The sequence below is a fragment of the Aethina tumida genome, chromosome 3, assembly GCF_024364675.1.
Source record: "Aethina tumida isolate Nest 87 chromosome 3, icAetTumi1.1, whole genome shotgun sequence".
Taxonomy (NCBI): domain Eukaryota; kingdom Metazoa; phylum Arthropoda; class Insecta; order Coleoptera; family Nitidulidae; genus Aethina; species Aethina tumida.
The window spans coordinates 20,425,076-20,448,630 of NC_065437.1; the positions used below are offsets into that span (position 1 = coordinate 20,425,076).

General features: G+C 30.5%; 1 protein-coding gene across 7 annotated transcripts in view; it reads left to right on the forward strand.

Annotated features, from left to right (window-relative positions):
- The window catches only part of LOC109609047 (pituitary homeobox homolog Ptx1), a 30,978-nt gene extending 12,403 nt beyond the window's left edge, over positions 1 to 18,575 (forward strand). For 5 of the 7 annotated variants that reach the window (XM_049965018.1, XM_049965019.1, XM_049965016.1 and 2 more), the window contains exons 3-5: positions 5,164 to 5,286; positions 8,676 to 8,911; positions 17,068 to 18,575. In XM_049965018.1, the coding sequence (XP_049820975.1) occupies positions 5,164 to 5,286; positions 8,676 to 8,911; positions 17,068 to 17,658 (950 nt within the window). In that variant the 3' untranslated portion in view covers positions 17,659 to 18,575. The remainder of the gene's footprint in view (positions 1 to 5,163; positions 5,287 to 8,675; positions 8,912 to 17,067) is intronic. The other 2 variants (XM_049965021.1, XM_049965022.1) reach the window with 1 other exon arrangement.
- Positions 18,576 to 23,555: the final 4,980 nt, after the last annotated feature.

Sequence of the window (23,555 nt, forward strand, 5' to 3'; positions counted from 1 at the left end):
GTGATTTTTATAATTTCTACGATTAATCACAACAATCTAAAGTAAAATAAAATGGAATTATTCACTTCAGATTTTAACTATTCTTAATATAGGATAACAACAGTCCTCTACTGAGTCCCATACACAATTATTTCGGGGCAACTTTTTTTGCTATATACAGCAAAGCTATTCCTTAAAAAAACAACACATCCCGACAACAAATCTAAAAATATTTCGGGGAGATCTTGAAGGGTTCCCTTGTCGTTGCAGTGCGCGTCTGTTCGCTTTTTTTTTCTTGTTCTTCATCCCGGTGGTATCCGTTAAACGCTCGCATACGACAACGAAAAAACCTTAATAACGTCACGTTTGAGACAGCGACGCCCGGCGACGCACCTGACACTGACGGCAGCGTCGTCCGAAGGGGGCCGATCGCAAACCGCCGCTGCGGCCGTCGGGGGAGTGACTCGGGGGGCCTGCGGGGGTTGATTCTCGCCGTCAGACTCGCGACACGTCCACTAAGCCCTTAATCTGGGCTTCCTTTAGGATTTTAGGAAGTCATTTATCAGTCACATATTAGACCGCCAGGTGGCACGGCCATAAACTAACACTTCTGAAACGGGATCTCGGGATTAACGCCCAAGATTACTCTTGTTTACTATCTGCTTTGTGACGATTCCATGGAAGATTATTTTATTAACTGGTCTCTTTATACTGCAATTTGTCATTTGACTATTGTCACCTGCCGTCATAAATGAACAGCGAGATGCGTCATTATTAATATCCTCACAACCCTTTAACTCGCAACTTTGTGGGTGAAATGCTGAATTAAATAAACTCAACATCTATTGAAACATGTTTATTTATTTATTTTTAACCATGAGGGTTTATGACAATTTCTTTCGTTTTGAAAATTGTATATATGTTTTTGAGTTAATATTAGTTAGGCACATGCAATGTTTGCCTTTCAGCACGGGTTTCTAAAATAAAAGAAGTAATGCTTTATTTGTTTTCTCTAACAAACAGAATATTTAGTAATTTAAACAAATATTTTTCAGTGTAAATATACCCGTACACGTTCTCGTTATAAAAGTTAAACAATAAAGTATGAATTATATTATTTACTTTTTATTCAAAAATTTATAACTATGTCATGCAGTGTTCTTATCAAAATGTAAATAAAAATGTGAGGTCTTAATTTTTTATAAATTTTATTTGGACATTTCGTTAAACAACTATAATAATTGTTACTATTGTTGAGCTAATTTGGAAATGTTAATATTTGTGTTATTTTACAAAGACGTCAAATGACAAGCAAAATTTTATTATTTTTTATTATACTGAAAATATATAGGGAATATTAATGATTCCAAAATTTAATAGAAATATCGTTATATCACAGCTAAAGATAATTTAATATATCATAAATTATAAAAATATGGAAAGCTCGATTTTCTTTTTTTTTTGATATTTTAAAAAAAATTTCAATTGTTTCCATTTCAAAAATAGTTGCCAGTATTATCTCAATATTTTAATAAGGTGTTACCTAAAAAAGTGCCTGTACAAAGTTTGATTTGACAATTTGAAGTTGAGCTAAATTTTAGAGTTTATGATATTTCAGAAAAAAATCAGACATGGAAATGCGGTTTACGAAAATCAACATTTTAAAAAGCAATTGTCTTAATTGACATTTAGTCAGTTTCTATTTTCTTTTGTCTGGAAATATTTGTCCAATAATTTTCATAGAATAATAATATTCATCTCTTTAGTCAACTATGGGTAGATATTCTAATGAAAGTAGAATTTAACTGTATATTTTTAAATGTTTTAAATAACAAATTGATTCACACAATTGACAAAAACTAAAAAAGGAAGAGCGAAACTTCACCGAAGAGAAATTTATTTATGTTGTCTTAAACAGTAAAGAATGAACAGGCAAAATTCTTTTGGCAGTAGTGTCGTAGAAAAATATATTTACCGTTTTTAAATCGGTTTACGTTTACGAATACCGTCGTGAAAATCTCTTTAGGAATAATAAAATGATTTTCGGCGACCGTAAATAAATCGGGCGGTCGCCGCTAATAAAACATGTCTTAAATTAGTCCGGATGAAAGTTGAAACTGTAAAACATGTCGAAAATTGTGGTTATCAGCCAGCTATTTGTGTGTTTGCAATAAATCAAGATCATAAAGCCGTCAGGGCGTTGAAGATGGTCGATGTGTCTTCCAGCATATGTGCATCGGCGTGCCACTGTTCCAGAAAGAAAAAAAAAACACACGGCCGTAGTTGACAGCCTGGTTAGGCACCAATTAGTGTGGGAGGAGTTGACACTGACTTATAGCCGTTAATTATTACGTGCATATTTGATGCCAATTCATAACTTCAGCGCTTTGAAATTTTGCTCTGGAACTATTTTTCGTGCATTAATAAACTTTAGCCGGCTGAGTGGGTCAAAATCTAAATTTGTCGGATGTATGAAATATTTCTCTACTGTAAGTGTGCCATGTTAGAATTGCAAGCATATGACAGGTTTAACGATCTGATGATTTTTGTATCTGACATTTTAAAAAATTTGCTACCTTGAAATCGAATTAGACCCTTCAAACAATGGTTTATTGTATAAAAAGTAAAATATTTAATGAAAATTACTATTTATAAAAAAGTCAAAATGATCCTTATTTAAGTATGTCTAATATTTAATACAATTAGTACTTTTAGGAAAAAAATAATATTCTTTTATGTGTGTAGGTAAATTTTATCACATATATATCAAATAAATTAATAAACAAATTTAGTATTTTGTTCCGTTTGTTATAAATTCTCAGTATTTTTATATTAACAATTATTTAATTTCTATTTTTGTTGCATTTAATTTTATACAAAAATATTTGGAAAAACAATTTTAAAACTAGTAAGATATTTATACTTAATATTTAATATAATATTTATAATTTTTAAGCATGTAGAAACAAAAAATATATATGATATAAAAAATAATATTATTTAATACACCTAATTCTTTTCTATTTCTAAAAAAAAAATTAGTGTGAAAAGAGAAAATAATAAGAAAACCTTGTTGGAGTTCACTTAAGAATTTATTTCATGTGTACACATTTTAATTCATTAAATGTATTATATTATCGATTTAATTTGTGTTAAATTCTTGTAAAAAAATACGTGTAAAAAGATAATTAGGTGTACACTATATAAGTAACTTCCAAATTTTGTTGATAATTTAATTAATTAGACTAAATATTTTAATAATTCTTTACTAATATGTATTACATAATTTGGTAATTGTTTAGAATCGCGGCTCCGCCTATTTTTGCCTATAAAGAAATCGGAAAAACATTTTAATTTTTTTTAAATATTACACGCTTTGGCGCATTAAAGAATATGAACGATCAAAAAATAGCATTTCTATTTCAGAAAAATTAATTATAAATTTAAACAAATGCTGATTTTTGCAGTTTATGCTTGAAATTTTCATGAAAAATTTTTCAAATATGATATGTCTATTTTTTTCAAAAAGTTCATCAAAAATAGCACATTTTCAAAATTTTTTTTTTTTATAATTTTTATAAATTTTAGGCGTGACAAAGAACTTTCTTGGTCAATTGAAAAAATGAAAATTTCTTAAAGAAAAATTAATTTTAAATTGGATTAATACTGATTTTTTTTAAACTGTATGTCTTTTTTTCATAAAGAAATGAAAACCTAAACTAATCTAAGCTAATCTATTTTTTCAGTCCATCAAAAATAGAATATTTTCAAAAAAAAAATTAACAATGTAATTTTTTAACTTTTTATGAAATTTTGAATATGTCATTTTTATTAAATTGATTAAAAATACATTTATCTATTTTTGATGAACTTTCAGAAAAAAAATAAGCGTACAAAATAGTATACAGTACAATTCTTCGATTTTTTTATAGCTGAAAATAGGTGGAGCTGTAATTCTAAACAATTAGCAATAATTATTATAATATTTATAAAATTATTAAGATGCAGTTTACAGAATTTGATATTGATTTTAATTATAAATTAAACAATTAGTATATAATAACAAAATTTCAGTGCTTTTGTGATATTATCTTTATTTTATTTAAAAATTATCTGATGGAAAATTCAATAAAAGTAAATGTATTGAAATTTTACATTTACAATAAAATAATGCTCAACTACACATATTTCTAAGTATTACTACTTGTTTTTTATTTAACTCACAAGTTATACAAATTGAAAAGTGCAATTTATCTAATTGAATATGAAATGATGCTAATCTATTTATTAATTATAAATCACAACCGATCTTAAAATACACACAATTCAAATTGAGGTAATCAATCTCAAACACTATTTAAATAAATAAAAACATAAACGAATTAATTAATATACCGTTGTAAATAAGTAAATTATTACATTAAATACTTGACACAAAACTTACACACGCTAAAATTGTCTATTCAAAAACTTAAAAGCGCGCGGGAATACCAGTCAATAATAAATTATGTACAATATGTTAGTGCTAAGCCAAAACAATCACCAGTTAATCGCAGGCTAATCCTTACATATAGCTATGATTCTATAAGTAAATAAATAATGAACATTGTTTATGTTATAACAAATAAGCAAATAATTTATTTACCTCACCACACAACCGGATTAAACGGGCAAACATTCAAGCAATATTTCTGTTGAAACAGTTTGCGATCGCATTTTCTAAAGCGGTGTCTGATTTAAAATAATCGTCCGGCATAAAAATAGTTACCCCGTTCACCATAAATAAATTTATTGACCCAATAAAAGCGAAAGAAAGTTCTTCGGGGTATGTTTGTACGTGACAAATCTTGACTTTTTAAAAAACAAAACTAAAAATATTACGCGTTCTTGCTTATTTATTTCTGGAGTTCTTTTCTATTTAAAACTTACAAGCGCACAAATTTGAATATATTTTTTTAGTTGCTTTTTTATGCGGTTAAATTCTAAAATCAAATTGGAACTGATATCCCGGAATATTGCACGCATTTAAATTTGAATTAAGTAGATGATGGAAATGTTAAATACTAGTTAAGTATTTGAAGCAGTCGTAGCGGATTAGTTTGATTAACATTATTGAAAGCTATGACTACTTTAAATAACGATCGAGATTAGTAGAACGGCGAGCAACTTGGTATTGTATTGCAGTTTGGGCTGAGACCGGAGATTTCCGGGATGCCCACTCCGGGATGTCGGGATCCACCACAATGGACCACCCCCAGTTGCCTTTTCCCACAGCCGCCGCTAGATCAAGAACGAGAGATCGCAAAGGTAATATATCATTTTACTTACCCAAAATATTATGTTATTGTTAGATGTATTATTTTAAAAGTGGCAAATTTAGGGCAGGGCACACAAACTAAAACTTTTCTTTGCGTGTTTTTCGTGCGAGTTAACAAGGAAAAATGCAATGTTAAAATAGTACTTGTCGTGTATTCGTCCATTTAATAAATTGACCACATTAATTTAAGTCTGACGAACCATTCCGAAAATAAATAATTGTTATGACTGTCCACTCTACCTACGGCGTTTTTCGTTTTTGTTTATAAAGATCCTCCAAGCAAATATTACCTAAATCAAACAAATTCGCATTCAGTTAATTTATGTGACCACAAAAGTGTTCATATAAACAAAGATTATTTTTAAATCTGGAGGATCGACTTCTTAAATCAGAATTTATTGTGCGAACATATGTAGGATATAAATTTAATTTGAAATAATTTATAAAAACGGTGGATTTCGACTATATAAATAGAGGATTGCGAACAACTTAAGCGATTTTCTAGCTTATTTTCAGATTATGATGACTTTATCGGAGATTTAAAGGCTTTTGATGTACAATAAACCAGTTAATTACTCTAAAACCAGTTACTTATATGTATTAAAAAATTTAAGTAGATATTAATTGCATATATATATTTTTTTAAATCAGTTACTTGCAGTCGAGAAATGTCATTTTTCTCTAAATACCATTTATCATGTGGTATATTGAATTAGAATTTTTGTATAATAGTTTTACTTTGAAATTTATTTTACTCTCATATATATTAAAAATGTGAGAAGATATATATTTTTTAAACACTTACATACAGTTTTAAAATTTAATTTTATTGAAATAAAATTTGTCATGTGGTATTTAGAAGTGAATTATAAGTATTGAACTAAAATTTTTGAATATTATATAAGTATTCAGTATTTTGAGGGAAATTTACTTCACTGAAGAATTTGGTGGCTTTTAATGTACAATATATCAGTTAATTACTGTTAAAGCAGTAACAGTTGCTATTTACTTAAAAAATGAGGTAGATATCAAATGAAAATTTGTTACTTGCAGTTTAGAAGATTTCACATTGTACTAAATAGAATTTCATGTATGAAAGTGGAAATTTAGTTATTGAACAAGAATTTTTGTGTAATAATATTTCTTAGTATTTTGACTGAAATTTATTTTAAAAAATTTGGGGACTTTTAATGTGCAATATATCAGTTAATTACTTTAAAAGGAATTACTTATTTGTATTAAAAAAATAGGTAGATATCAAATGCATATTTTTTAAACAGTTACTTGCAGCAAATTTACTTTGAAGAATCTTGATGCCGATTTGTACCAGAACGATCCAAACAAAATAAAATACCAATGAGTGCTATTATTATTTTGTGTCGGACGTATACATTGGAATTGTTTGCTCAAAATGAAACCATTATTGATAAGGTACAACGCGATCATAGATATGCCTATTTTGATAACTACTTTGATTTCGTACCGCCTCCCATCCATCATCAAGCCGCTGACAGCTTTGCGATTGGCTTTTTGCCGACATCTTCACCTGTCAAATACACTGTAGTAGTCCACATAATTTTTACCCATATTACTTTATTAAAATTGATTGGAATTTATATGATCGAACGTAACTATGTTGAAACTGAATTAATAATATCGACTAATGCTCTTTATATTCGATAAATTTTTTGCCGCCCCTGATAAGAGGCAGCAAAAATTTTTTGACTGATTAATTTAAATTGAAATTGTTTTCTAATCTCTACGTCATAGCACTCCATAAACTACATAGTCACCTCAATAAAGATTAATTTTTATTTATTTATAATACGAAACTGTCGTGTGTAAATAATATTTGCATTAGATTGTGTGTTGCTTTAAATCATATCTATAATTATAGGCGTTACAAAATATCATTGTTAATTATTTACACATCATAAAAATATTCACTGATCAGTGATTACTTATTAAAAATAACGACAGGATAAATAAATACAGTAAAAACATTATCTAGCCATTTATTTTTCGAATTATTTGTTTCAGATGTTCGGTATATATATTCAAAAATAGCCATTTCAGTTAAGCCATTCTTTTCACAAGCATTAAAATTAAATGAATCGCGACCGTGTGTCCAAATGTGCAAACAAACGTAACCTTTTTTCGTGAGAAAAACTCAAATTTAATTAACGCGGGCTTACGTATTTACTAATTAAGAAATAAAACTGGGGGATGAAACGAAAGAAATCCCTTTTTATTCGTTCCTAAAATGTTCATCCTAACAATTTTCAAACAAAAGGTAATTAAAATTTTAGATACGTGATATATAATTCATAAAATAAAGCATAATCCGTTCGTACTTAACTTAAATAAACCGAAAAATTGAAGAGCTGAGCTTTAAAAATAAAGGGAAAAATATTCGTGGCGTAATGCTGAAACGGTCTAAAACGGTTCCTGTTTGAGAAACTGATTAAAAATTCAGCCGGTAAGCCCCGAAAAGTGCCAGGAAAACTGATCGAAAGATTTTGCAATTATTTTTCCTTCCTTTCATTCGCCGATGTAGATACAGTGCAGATGTAAAACTGCACGTATCACGTTGATTGTGTTCGAAAGCAATATTTTACATGTAAAACGAAAATGTATCTATCCTCCTTTTATACATAAATATAATAAATTGTTTTTCTTGTGTGTTAACTTCTATTTTCGTAAGAAACAAGAAACGGACGTCTGCACTTTGTTCTTCAGAAGAAATTTATCTTCATCATGTGCACCAACATAAAAAACTAAACGAACTAAGCCGGCCAAAATTAATTAGACTGCTCCTCTCCACTTAGTAGCTACAACATATAAAACTAACATTGAAAAAGTTACAGACGCAATAAACTTAATCCCACTCTTTAATAGTAAAAGAGAAACGCTATTTCGGTGCTTTAAATAATTAGCTTGACATATGGGGATTAGGGACGAGTTTAGTTAAACTAAAATTAATTGAGAACTGAAAGTGTAATTACGGTGCGTACCAGGCCTCATGTAATCGTTCCTGTAAAACATTTTCAACGCTGAAAGTGATTTTATCCTTAACTTTTTCATGCTGAACCGTTATTTAACGATTAATGCGCCCATCAATGTGTGCTTGTGTAATAGTAAAAGTTTTTTATGTTGTACACTGGAAAACGATTATTTTTTTTACGACACGAAACATTTTCAGAATAAATTTTTCCGTATTGTTTCATTAAACATTGTACTAATATATGTAAACTAATCAATGCCATTTTTTATGACTATGTATCCACAAATTTCGAAGCTTTATTATGTTTAAAGTATTACTAAATTAAAATAATGAATGTAATAATTTAGTTTCATTAACCACTTTTATTTTTTGCAGCAAGTCGATCATTAACAGACCCAATCAAAACGGAATCTGGCGTAGGTGTAGAACAGTCGGAAGGCGACGACGGGAAGAACGATAAGAAAACTAAAAGACAAAGGCGACAACGTACGCACTTCACTAGTCAACAATTACAAGAGTTGGAAGCAACTTTCGCCAGAAACAGATATCCTGACATGAGTACCAGGGAAGAAATAGCTATGTGGACTAATCTGACCGAAGCTAGAGTTAGGGTAAGTCATTTAAAATGTCATTGCTTATAACTGTACAAACCTTAAATATCCAATTCCATAAACCAACAAATCACTAATTGAGGTTATTTGTTTCCCATCTATGATCACGATCAGTGAATACATACTAATAAATTTCACACTGTCAGCTATTATCTAAGGCACATTGCTTCTGAATGTTGTGAGGCTTTCATGTTGCCGAACTTTAAGTGGCCACACCCTTCTTGTTTTCATCACCCACCCTCACAAGTGCCACTTGGTTGCTTGTTGAATGAGATGTTTACACTTGTTCATTCATAAAATATAACAGAATTGCCATCTGGTGATAATTTGTCTCTTCATTGAGACGGAGAATTAATCATTTGATGCATATCTTTTAACATTTATTGGCGTCTTTAGTTACAAATGAGGCAAATTAATATGTTATCTAAAAAATCTCGTACCATAACACATGTTTATTTGAAACACGTATTTGGAATGTACACCAAAATAGATTCCGTAGGTTCATTGTATCTGTCGCTACCATGGTAACCAGAAATCGAATACTAATTTATGTTTATGACTCCAACGCGCCACAACGCGAAATTAACGCGGCCAAAACAGTTGACTTAGCTCTCAAAACTTGACAAAACTGAAAAAGCTCAATAATCCATCCAAATATTTATCGGCAAAGCGGAGGCAGAAAGCGAAATTAAATTTGTTATCGTTAGTGAGCATGCCGGGTCATAAATCAAGGAGGCATGTAATGAGCGTGGCACATATGCATAATAAAACAGTAGGCCGTAGAATCGGCGAGCTGAAGACGATAGTTCATGGCATTCCGCTATGGCGATTGCGTTAATCCGAGCCAGATTTATGGTGTTAATCATATGGGGATTAGTGTGACGCTCAGGCTCTGTGTACCTGGCTAGTTTGCCCCACTAAATTATGGCCACTATATCACACAGCTGCCCAAATGTATATCTCATTAATATACTATGATAAACTGTCATGCTTCTGCATTGTGTTTGTGTAACGAAATTAGAATCCATGTGTGAGCGCTGCTCAAACTTACTAAGCTTTGTTAAATATCATTTTCATCATTCACTGCACATAGATGCGCAAATTGGATGTGTATCATCTGAATATTAAATGACCATCACTTGTCAAATATTAACGGTGTGACGAGATGAACGGCGGACTTGGCTCTGCATCACATGAAAGAAGTCTGACGAAACGTTATACGTTTATATAAATACAAAATGTATTTTTTTTGTTAGTTGTTGTTACTTCTAACTTTCAATAAAAAAGTTTACATGCGGAAGACAAAAAAATAAAGAAATACAAAAGGACAAATCACAATCTTGCCTAATATCTTAATTGGTAAATCGACCACGAAACTGTGGGGACGAGAGTTGTTGGTATTGATCCGAGAGTGCAGAGTTCCCCGTTCTCCGGGAATTTCCACTTTTACAAAATGGTTGTTTCCCCCGAAAACGTCAATAAAACCTAGTCCCGAGATAAAGAATAACAGCACAAGTTGATAAAGCCAAGCAAATTGAAAAGTAAATTCAAGCCTGAAGGTAAATTACGTTTCGTGAGCAATAAACTCTTAATTAATAAATAATTTTATAATCTGGAAAGTGTCATCAAGTGCCGGAGTAATTAGTTTCACAAACAAACTGTCCATCCAAACTGAAGTACAGCGAAAGTCTGATCCAGTTGGTCGAAATAGATTGATAAAATTTTGTAAATATAATTAATGAACCTATACATCGAAATCTAAATCCTGTTCATATTTGATTAATTATTAGGCATCTCTTTTATCATGCATGTCATAACAGAATAAACAGTACAGACACAAAATGACAATCCCAAATGTTCATCATGTTTATAAATTATTAGGTTTTTAATTTAAACGATTTTTAGACAATTCTGATATTTCAGTTAAATGGAGCCATTAATTTTATTTATTACATATTGCAAAGTAAATCAATAATACACAGGGTGAATCAAGAGGAAAAAATCAAATGGGAATAAAAATTCCATTTATTTTACACGAATTTTTATCGATAAAATATAAATTACTACAATAATCCAACAGGATGAATCCATATGAATGTCTCAAAAACGTTCATTAACGTCAATCAACTATTTAATTAAGAAATGCAACATTGATAAATTGAATTAAATCTGGAAATGTAAAAATTAAATTTTAAATTTCAAAAATTTTTAATTTAATTTAAACTAATATGATTAATTATAAGTAGGATAACTCGTTTTATTTGTAATCTTCCATAACATAACATTCCCTATGTTTGTTTGATGTCCTTTTATTGACAAATAAAATATTTTTATTTGGCGTTAATAATCAACATTACAAAACTATTAGGGTATATACGATTAATATTTTCCTTTTTGGGTGACCAAAGCACGTGTCAAAAGTAAATGAAATCAATTTAATAGCCGCTCTCTTGACAACAGTGGTAAATCAACATGTAAAGTGATTTACGGGTCAAACTAAGCCCGAAATGACTGTATAAACGGCGTAATGCATTCAATACAACGGCGTTGTCCACGGTCCGCGTAGAGCCCAGTTATTGCGCTCGGCGGGTGGCCGCAATATATGAGCAACCCCGCGGTGCAGGGTACATATGACTTGTTAATCAGCCCTGGGCGGCTCGTGTGATTGCCGTTCTTCAATTACAAGCGGTCCCCCCCTTACATGTTGTCGGGCCCGTTATTGTTTTCTTTATTGGGAAAATTTACAAAGTCGCCGAACGGTCCCCCGACGTACACACTTTTATTGCAACTAAACCGAACGGGACTGTGGTTGAACAACAAGGGACGGAGTTTATTAATGCCGGGTTAATATGTATTCATATATCAACTTATATGTATATTAAAAAATCCTAAAATGTTATTTATACATATAACTACCCTTGTTGTGTGGGTATATACATTTTGTAGTACTAGTACTCTTTATTTTTAGTAAAATATAAATTTTAATGTATTAGTTTCATAACCATTTACAAAAGTACTTAAGAAATTTGTTCTAAAACATTTTTTTAAATTATCCTTTATTTAAATTTTTAAACCATTTCTTTATATTCGCATAATATAGTAATTTAACGATTAAAGTTTATAAACATTAAAATAAAATTTAATTCTAAAATAAAGTTTTATTAAATTTTATATGTCTAATTATTATATTAGATACTTGTAGTATTTTATACATGTTGAATAGGTATTTAGAAAATATTTTTCTTAAAATTGGTATATTTTAGTTATTTATTGCAAAAAGTAAAAACATTAAAATAAAATCGATATTTTATAACATTTTTATACCTCTTATAACTGCTATAGTAATTTAATGCTTAAAGATTGTAAATATTTTGTCTTTAAATAGGTATTTATAATTTTTTATTGGTGGAATTTATATTATTCATAGTAAAAAATAAAAACACTAAAATAAAAGAGACATTTTATTAAATTTTTATCTCTTTATTGTTATATTTAATATAGTAATTTAATGCTTAAAGTATATAAATATTCTATAAATTTTGGAAACTGTCTTTGAAAAGATATTTATAAAATTAAAAAAGTTTAATTAAATTTTTATATCTCTTTATGTCATTGTATTGAATATAGTAATTTAATGTTTGAAGTACATTTTGCAGACTGTCGTTGAAATATTTTCCTTAAAATCGTTATTCATAGTAAAAAGTAAAAACACTAAAATAAAATTGATGTTTTATTGAATTTTTACATCTCTTTTTATCATTATGTCTAATCTAGTAATTTAATGCTTAAAATATATAAACATTTTATAAATTTTGGAAACTGTCCCGTTAAATTACTATATTTTATTTATTCATATTAAAAAGTACAGACGCAAAATAAGATTAAATTACTATATTAAACATAATGATATAAAGAGATATAAAAAATAGATTAAATTTTAATCTTAAGTTTATTTAAATATTTTATACATCTTGTAGACTGTCTTTGAATAGGTTTTTACAAAATATTTTCCTTAAAATTGATATATTTTAGTTATTGATAGTAAAAAGTAAAAATACTAAAATAAAATCTACATTTTATTAAATTTTTATATCTGTTTATCATTATATAGTAATTTAATGCCTAAAGTAAATAAATTTTGTACATTTTGGAGACTCTTTGAGTAGATATTTATAAAATGTTCCATGAAATTAGTGTATTTTAATTATTCATATTAAAAAGTACAGAGGCTAGAGTAAAATCGAAATTTAATTAAATTTTTATATTTCTTTATTCATATTAAAAAATGCTGACACTAAAATAAAATAACAATTTAATTAAAGTTTTATACCTCTTTATATCATTATATCATTATTTGTAAAATGATGTCTGTAAAATTGATATATTTTTATATTATGCATATTAAAAATAAGAACACTAAAATGAAATCGAATTTTAATTAACTTTTTTACATCTTTATATTTTGTGTAATAAAATGCTTAGAGTATATAATTATAATTTTAAGTATTCTAGGCTGTTTTTGAATACGTATTTTTATAAATATATTTTTTTCATAGTATATTTTGTACTATGTTTTTATTTAATAAATATATCTGTTTGATATTATAATTAATAATTAATTAGAAAAAAATATCTTTCATAGTAATAAAAAATTCATATACTGGCATAATCAAAGTTAATAAAAACTCAGTCGGCCATATTTGAATTGTCTGATAAATCAAAAATCGATTAATATCAGTAGCTATTTACGGAATTTAGCATTATTTATTAAATCTCTATCGACACAATCTAAATATCGTTATCTAGGCCCGCCCAGAAAATGGCAAATTGAAAAGCACATATAGATTAAATTTTTTTATCTAGATCAATACATGAATAAAGTGAAGTGAAATTATAAATTTATAATCTAGCTAATGGAATTTCAAAAAGGCTACATTAGATATCTGAGCGATTTTCCCAATTTAATTATGCAATAATGATAATTCAATTGTCAAGTGCCTTTAATCTGGGTGTTAACATTATTTTCAATAATTATTATAAAATCCAACATTTTCATTTTATAGTCTGTTTTCAATTAAAACCGAAATTAAAATTTCATAAATAAACATTTTCCATGGCGATCAATAGCAGTAACCTGTGTGAAAATGGACACTGTTCTTTCACAAAAGTTGAAAATGGGAAACCGGGGCTTTGAATGTAGATCATTTGCGTAAATCTCATAATGACAACAGAATCTGCAATGATCTGTGGCAAATTTAAATCCAGGTATTGTTGCTCTAATTCTACGTTACATATTTGAATAATGCTTTGAAATACCTATCATATCCAATACGGTAAATCGAAAGATAAATACCGATACCTCTAACTACCATTTACACATGGATTTCGGCAAATACAGCAAACACCAAATGTTGCATTAGATTGGACGTTTGATTGTACAATTTGGAACTCATTTTTAATGAGTACTATTTTCGGTTTTAATTTATAATTCTCATAATAATATGAAATAATTACACTGTAACTGTTTTGATGTTATACTAAAATTGTAGGAACTAATTAAGTTGATTAACTGAGGAATTTGATCTTAAAAGAAATTTTTCAACAAATTAAATACTTTTTTTAATGATTATTTCAATGAAAATCATAAATCGTGCCCTTTTTGCATGAATATAAATTCATCGAAAATTATCGACGGAACGAGCCGAAGCTCACAATGTAAAAGAATTTATAGTGACAAAATGCGTCGTTTGAAACAATTTAGCCGTTAGTGTACGTATGGAGTAAACCGCACTTCATTAAAAATAAATTCCGGTGAAGAGCGCTGCGGCCGTTAACGGGGGCCTCGGATCTACTAGGATTTCCCGGATCTTGGAGGCGGCGGCTCCCGGGCTCGACACCATTCACCGCTCCGGCACTAATACGGGAACGGCACGGCCACCCCCACGGCCTCCGCTCCTTACAAATCACTTCTTACCCAATCTTGCTCTCTTTAGGCCTGTTTATTTGTCGTAAACTTAATTTGTTACTACGTTGCTTTCGAAATGTGCCACGTAGAATGGGAAAGGATTGGCGTAGATTATTTGTCGCCACAGCATACATAAATAAATACGAACGGAAATGGGTTTTTGATGCTTCAAACAAAGTTTATTCCTAATCGATAACTTGCATCTTCCCAATTTTAAAAACCGAAATGGATAAGCATCACAAAACAAATTTAAAATCTTATGTGACGATTGGGAAGGGGCACATTTAAAAGTCGAATAAATTGAAACGAGCATTGAAAATTCGTTTATTGCATGCAAATGTTATGGGAACGTTCCAATAAAAAACATCTCAATTACGGCTGAAAAACTTACAACGCGTATGAGACCGAAGTCAGCCAAATTGCAGTTTAATAAGCGTTTCGGCACGCGTCTCTGGCCCTCCTCGCAATTCCGTAGCGTGTTAATCGCATTAGGCATGCCACACATTCACACGCCTCATCTACCAACGAACGCATTCCGGCTTCCCCTGTTCCTCCTTTTTTCAGCATTGATGGAAGCGAGATGGGGAACCGATGACGACTTTCCTTCACTGAATCACATCGTCTCGTCGAAGTTCGATTAATTGGGGCTTGGACGGTCGTTTGGATGTTTCGGTGTGTTCCGTGTGATTGAACGGTCAAGCGTGCCGACCAATGAGCCGTGTGTAACGGAATATAAATTAAGATATTTGTCATGCCAGTTTGTGGACCGATGCAGATTTATCACTTTTCACCACGATATTGCAGTTTGCTTAGCAGCAATTTGACGCATCACGGGGAATTATTCAAATGAGTATGCGGCAATTGGGGTTGATTGGGTACCGAAATAACGTACTTAATTTCATCAGTATTTGCTCTGAAACAAATTCAGAGATTCAGCATACGCTGTCTTTTAGATATTGTTATGCTAAATCAATCACAATCAACTATTTCTTTTGCACATACACATTTGTGTAAGAAGTGTTTTATTATACCGACTACTTACAGAAACGTTCCAATAAAAGAAATTATCAAAAGATAAACAATCCATTCCTTTGAATTTTTACAGATATAGAACGTATTTGTTCAGGTACTCGAGTAGTCGGTACAATAAAGGTCCAAGATGAGATGAACATGTGTAAACATGTATTTAGAAACAGATTGTGGTTGTTAACCCTCTTGTTGACACTTATGTCACTAGATAACAAGAAACACTTAGGTGCTTTTTTACAGGAAATGTACATGTTTGTCCCATGAAATTGTAGGTCACATATTTTATAAATATTATTTGTTTTCCTTACTACGTATATTGCAAGGTAATAAATAATCAAAGGATTAAGTCATAAGTTATTGTAACACCCGTAATTCATTTCGTTTTGCCATCTTCGAATAAATCTGCAGTTAACGGTGCAAAAGATAAATGGATATTTTTAATCGGATAATAATTTTTAAAATCTCCGAAAATGAATTGCCCATAAAGAATCAATTCAAGTCGATTTCGTATTCAGGCATAAAAAATGAATCTACCCTGAGATAATTTACCGAAACATTAGTGTGGTGACACGTTCTCGTGCGACTTTTTTTTCCTAGTCTCTGGAAATTATACGGCAGATATAAATGGCAAGGTTCAGCGCTGTTCTTTGTTTTGGAGATATATGAATCTCTGGCGCTGGTAAATTGGTCCTTATAAAAAGACCCACCATTTTCGACGTCATCTTCCATTACGTTCGTCTTCCATCTGCAACGTGCGCCCCTTGGGGGATGTTCGGCCCCCCTTCTCGTGGCCAACGACCCATCTAATTGCGGCAACGGAATGAAGATCGACGAGCGACGCTATTTGCCGCGACGGCGCGCTCCATCGCTGGGGGAAAGCGTCGGAACGCGGACGGCACATTCCGAGGGGACGCCTGTTTCTCGCATTCCCTCATCCCCCATCGAATATTTTGCGAAAATTTTATCGGAAATGGTTTTTAATGTCCCCTCTGTTTGTTCCTGCGAACGAATCACGCTGGTTCTTTATTAATTAAACTCCATTAAGTCCAATACTTGACATCCGTGATTGATTTATTGTTAACATTACAAATGAATACCTTGTTTCCTTATACACAAAATGTAATGATAAAGAAGTAGCATTAATGTAACGTGTTCATTACAGGTTTGGTTCAAAAACCGTCGTGCGAAGTGGAGGAAGCGCGAAAGGAACGCCATGAACGCCATGAACGTCTCAGAATTTAAAACTGGCTTCAATCAATTCAATGGCCTCATGCCTACAATCAGCGACGACACCTTTTACTCATCTTACACATACAATAACTGGGCCACTAAAGTACCCAGTCCCCTAGGTGGTAAGCCATTCTGGCCGGTTGTTCCCGCAAACCACCATCAAAGTCCCGTGAATTGTTTCAATGCAGCTACTTCGGTAGCGGCCGCCTCGATGACTGGCGCAGCTTCGTCAATGCTTCCAGGTGGCATGGGTACAGGTTTGACGAGTACCCCGGGCGCAGTTTCGGCCCAACCTTGTCCTTACACCACTCCAGCGAATCCCTATTCAATGTACCACCATAGAACCACCACTGAGCCGTGCACTGCTATGACTTCGAGTATAGCTTCGTTGAGACTCAAAGCTAAGCAGCATCAACCGTTCGTGGGTTACTCTAGTGTTAGTCCCGTTAGATCTAGTTCTGCAGGCTTGTCGGCTTGTCAATATGCAGGCAGTGGGATTGGAGTGGGCGAGAGACCTGGCTGAGAACACGAGGAGCCCTTAGGGGTTCAACTGAAGCACGAAGACCAAGACGATTGAAAATTGCAATGTATTTTTTTAAGTGTAAATAGCCGAAATATCCAATCAAGATTTCGTGATAATATAATATTTTAAAAGATTATCAACCAGTCACACTGCAGTTATAGTTAACGGTATAATAATATGTTTCTAGTTAGATGAGACTTAGCTCCAGGTGTTTATAAACGGGGACTGTTACTTCAATTAAATGTGATATGGTTTCAAATAAAATACATATATAGCAATATTTGGTCTGCGTGTATAAAACTGTATATAAAATTTGTAGTTTGATGTCAACTTGTAAAGTAGTTTTAAGTAATTTTTGAAAGACATTCAAGGAAGTTGATCGAGATGTATGTTTTCGAGTATTCCGTTGCCATATTTGTTTCTATAACTATTATTTTATTTACTTGTTTCGCCCTCTTGAAACGACTGTTTAGATGTTTTTGAAGAACTATGTACTTGCTCAATTTTAATGTTTAAGTTAGCAAATCATTTTATTACAAAAGTACAAAAAATGCCAAACAAACATCATTGTGCCAAATATTAATTTGCCCAAAGATTTTTACTTAGTTTTAATTTAAAATGTCAATTTATTTGTTGTTATATTAATAAACCCTAGATGAGATTGTGTTGAGCCATTTTTGTAGGCTCCGAGTACAAAGGCTGCTAAGTGCAATGTAATTCTTTTATTAAAGAAATTATGAGTCGAATGAATGGATTGTTAAAGTAATTATTTGTAATATATTTAAATAGAAATGTATAGTGATACCTAAAATCAACCTTATGTACCTATTCTACTTCAATTATACTCTGTGCATATCGTTTGTAATTGTTCGAACATTTTCAGTCATCTAGTCACAATAAAATAATCCATATCAGTATTTTTGTGTTTTATTTAAATTTGAATCAATTTATTTCTCCTTATTGTACAATATGTTTTAGAAGAACGAGGTAAGTAATGTACATTATTTTTTATTAATTTATAAAATAAACGTTAAAATTATAAAAACTTAACTATTAAGTATATCGTATATGTATATAAAATCTTACTAATTAATATAAGTCAATATTTAATTGTCAGTTTACTTACATAATTTTTTCTGTGTAAATTATAATTAAAATGCAAACAAACATTTTTCATAATTCTAGTATTTGAATTGTTATAACCTTGTGGAAAATTGGTTGATAAAATAAATATTTGCTTTCCAAATAATTCGTAATGGTGTTTTTTGACATTCATTTTAATCAGTTTTATTCCATTATACATATGTTTATTAAAGATAATAAGATAGTAAAACTATTGTCTAGTACATATTTATATAGAAAAATTAACACTACTGTTTGTAAAACTTTTTTATTTCTTGCTCATAGATATTCCAGTTTCTCAGAAAATACACTATACACCAAAACTATTGGAAATAACGTATAGCTAATGGTTTGAAAGAAAAAAAAAACTTTGATGGAAAGTATGATCCTTCATTAATTATTATAATTTTTTTTTAAAAAACATTAAATATTTAAAAAAATTTTTAGTTCATTTAAAGGATCTCCAACCAATATCAAAAACATGTTGGGGGAGTTTGTTAATTTAAAGTAGTAAAATATGGAGAATGATGTAGCAGAAATGGCATATTAATAAAAAATTTAAACATGAAAAATTTGTGCAAATGATGGGTGCCACGTTTGCTTACTATTGAACAAAAACATCATCAAGAAAAAAGGGCTATATTATCACACATGGATTTTTGCAGTGGTCAAAATCGATAAATTTAAAGTTTTTAAATTGCTTCGCCTAAGCACAGTCTATATTGAAACTTGCAAAAATGGTTCTGTGGTAAATAATTTATCAACAATAAGTAGGCGTAATTCGACGTTTATCAATATAAACGAAGTATTGAAGATATTAAACATTATGGGGAAAAGCACATCGACTTTCCAAATATTTTATTGTCTTGGGTAGGTCGAGTACTTTTCCAATTTTCCTAATAATTTTAAACAGTGCTTATAAACTATTAATCGTTGCATTATTTTCAACTTATCATGGATACTGTATAAACAAAAAATTAGAATATTTACTTTTAAATTATACTTATTTAATATATTAATTAAATAATTATAGGAATTTGAATTTAATAATATAAATAAATCTTGAAAAATGAAGTAATAAATTTAATTTAATTTCAGTTGCTCTTAATTAGTTAAAACTAGGAATTAAACAATATATAAATATTTTCACTAAAATACAATACAATATTAATTGCAGAAAAGAGATAATACGTAAAAAATAATAAATTTATGACATTAATTTCTATTAACATTTTAAATTATTAATAGAATAATAAGGTAGTTATAAAAAATACTTGTATACCATATTACTATGGAGCATCCAGCGCAAATTATCCGCTTGTTTACAAAATCGTTTTACATAAACTAGGTCGAGATTAGAGAAAACTTAGCCCCTGAAAAATAATTTGATTTAGTGGCGCGGCTCACGAGCTGTTTGCGACCAAAAGAAAACAAAGTGTATATTCACATCGAAATTACAGCCGCATATAAATTAAGTATTAAGTGTAAAGTAGATGTCGGTCCATAATCTGATATTGATTATCCACCGTAGTCAATCTTTCTTGTTAAATCAAGGGCTTATTAGATGAGGCTGCACACATGATTGTACAAACGTAGTTTAAATTAATCAGGGGGATGGTGATTGATCGATTCAATCCAGCTGAGGTCATGGGATGCTTTAGTGATGTAACGTGTCCGTGTTAAGCGCCTATTTATTAACATACGAAGGATCGTTTTAAAATATTAACCGTATTTTGTCTTACACAAATTAATAAAAAAAAATATTAAAGGTTAATAAGTTATATATTATATATAATTTGCATCATCACTAATATCGTTGTTAAGTTATTTTCCTGGGGTTAGGTCCAATTTCATTCGGAATTAAGAGATTACTTAACTAATAGAGCTGTGCATAGACTATTGGATAAATTAGCACGTGTATTTTTTCGGGACTAAGTCTGCGAATATATTTAATGCAATTCCTTTGTCGCCAAAGTGAATAATAAAACTATTTAATTAGTTAAAAGCATCGTACCGTGTGAGTGACTGGGACGAGATGCGGTGGCCCCATTGTAAATGTACAAGACATTGGGTGCCTAATCCGAACTTAACGAGTTTCTGCCCCGTTTCGGGCAATTCGGTCCCGTACTCAACTCCTAAGCAATCAACATAAGAATCTCAAATAAAAGCCAAGTCATTTCCTTTTTCACTTATACATTTCCCAACGCTACACAATGAAATTTCCACTGTTTCCGTCGGAATAATTCTTAATTAAAAATGCATCGTTTCCATGCAAATATTTGCCCAAATATTTCCCCTCCGTCTCTACGTGGTTGTCACAAAAAATTATTGAAACGACTAAGCCATTTAAGATTCTCTGATTAGTCTGAGTAAAATATTCGTTGTGATTAAATAAATCGTGTAAAAAGTTGAAACTACGATGGAACGAACAGAAGCATAAAACTAGTGAATATAAAATCCAACCACTCAAAAGGTAACCACGTCGTTTCTTTCTCCACGCGCCATAAAATAAAGCAAGTTCAGACACTTTAAATATTTTCTAATTTCGGGCCGAGAATCCCCAAGATTACGGCAACTCGAGCTAATATTTTCTAATGATATAAGACAGACACAACAAAAAGACATCTTTATAGTGGCAGTTTTCCTATTTTTATATCTGTTTCATTTCCGTTTTATGTGTCTTATTTATCCACCCTTGCACACGTCACTTCCAGTATTTTACAATCTAATCATGGGGAACGCACTGAGGTAATCCCATGTTATTTCTCTTGGTGTGTTTACAGTGGGTCTTGCAAGTTCTCCGGGAGAAGTGACGCCCTCGGCGCCGGGGGAACGTCGAGAATTGATTTTGGTGGGCGGACGGAAGAGCGCGCCAGTCTCCCTCCCGTGCATTTGGATAGGAATATAAAATAAACTAACACGACCCCCCCATACATATTTCGTTTTGTTTTCCACGGGATCCAGTCTTTCTTCAATGTTATTTCCGGATTGCTTCGCAGAATTCTGAGATAATTTATCTACACTTCTGTGATTGCCAATCTGAACGCGACCTTAAGTTTTTAAGAGATTGATAATCATATTCAATTAGTGTGTATCTAAACTTTTATCTCATAAAATTTACATTGGAAACTTCGTTTTAATTATTCATTGTGTTTCAGGATTTGCTAAACTCATTTATAGATGTACTACAAGATTTTTATTACACTCAGATAATATATAATTTACATTTTCTCTTATATATCATATTACTTCAGTCTGTCCAATTGAAATAAATATTAATTATTTATGATGGCGTTTAAAAAGAATATTTAGAACAGATGAAATCGAACAATTTTTTAACATCTCATTATATAAGAAGAATATTTTTAATGAAAATTGAATACAGTACTTAAAAGCATTTCAGGAGAAGTTTTTGGGGTAACGCAAATGTCCCAATTATGTCTAAACAATCAACACATTTCTATGAAAGTACAATTCAACTCATAAGTACAAGTAGCAGTGTTTCAATAAATTCTCATTCATTCTGAAACAAATTCATACCAAAATATTCCATTTTAATTTCCACTTTAAATTAAAATAATTTAGGTTAATTTTTTTTTCAAATATTTGGTTTTATCCCCAGAAAATCAGTGATGTTAAATCGATGGACAAGGAATGATTCCTCTATCACATGACTGAAATGTAACTTTTTACTTTATAGTCTTTCACTGGTCTTATTGTCAATTAGAATTCAAACTAACCTCAAGAAAATGAGACTTGCTGAAATTAGTTCAAGGATTGTGAGGAGATGGGTAATGAATGGATGGGGCTTTCTTTGATCCCACATTCAATTTTGATTTTCACTGGACACAGAACAATTTGGATGGACAGTTTTTAGTGACAAGTCTAGATTTATAAACAAATCATGGTTCTGTCCTGTAAGGACCAAAGTACACAACAAATTTGTTATACGGACAGTGAAATATGATGGCGATTCAATTATGCCAAATCTTCTGGAATAGGCTCCCTTAGACTGATTTATGTACAGTTAAACATCCATTTGCTTCCATATATTGAAGAAATGATGTTCTTAATAATTATGTTTCATCATGAAAGAGATTCCAAAATTGTAACAGATTAATTAAAAGACCAAAGGATATTTTGTCTTACCTGTCTTATTCTCCAGATGTTCACACTATAGGAAACATAACAGCAATTTAAGAAGCTAGAGATGGACCAAAATTATAAGACAAAAATAATATTATACAAGTGTTAATGTTAAACTAAATAACACATATTGAATCATTATATTAAAGGTGCTATATTTATGTCCAGTTGAATTAAGAAAAATATGCATAAAATTTTATGAAATAAGAATTTGTAATAATATATAAAACAACAATTGTAAATTAATATTGTTTTAACAGTTCATATGGCTAAACTTTTTAACCTTTTAAATAATAATGACCATTACTGTATGTTATTCAGTGTTACTTATTTTAGCCTTTTAAATTGAAAAATAAATACCAATTTTGAGTAACAGAATTTTTTGTTTTGAAGAGTATCAATACATTTAATTATTAAATTATCAGTTAATTTAACTAATAATTAATGTAAGCACTAAATTTGAACATTTCTTTATAATACACGTAAAACATTATATTTGAAAATGTTTTAATGTTTAAAAATATATGAAAAATTAGCCCCGTTTGGGCTAATACTTAAATTATACTAAAATAAAATAGTTTGTTTTGTTGAATTTTTAATAATCACATAAGATAACACAAAATAGAAAC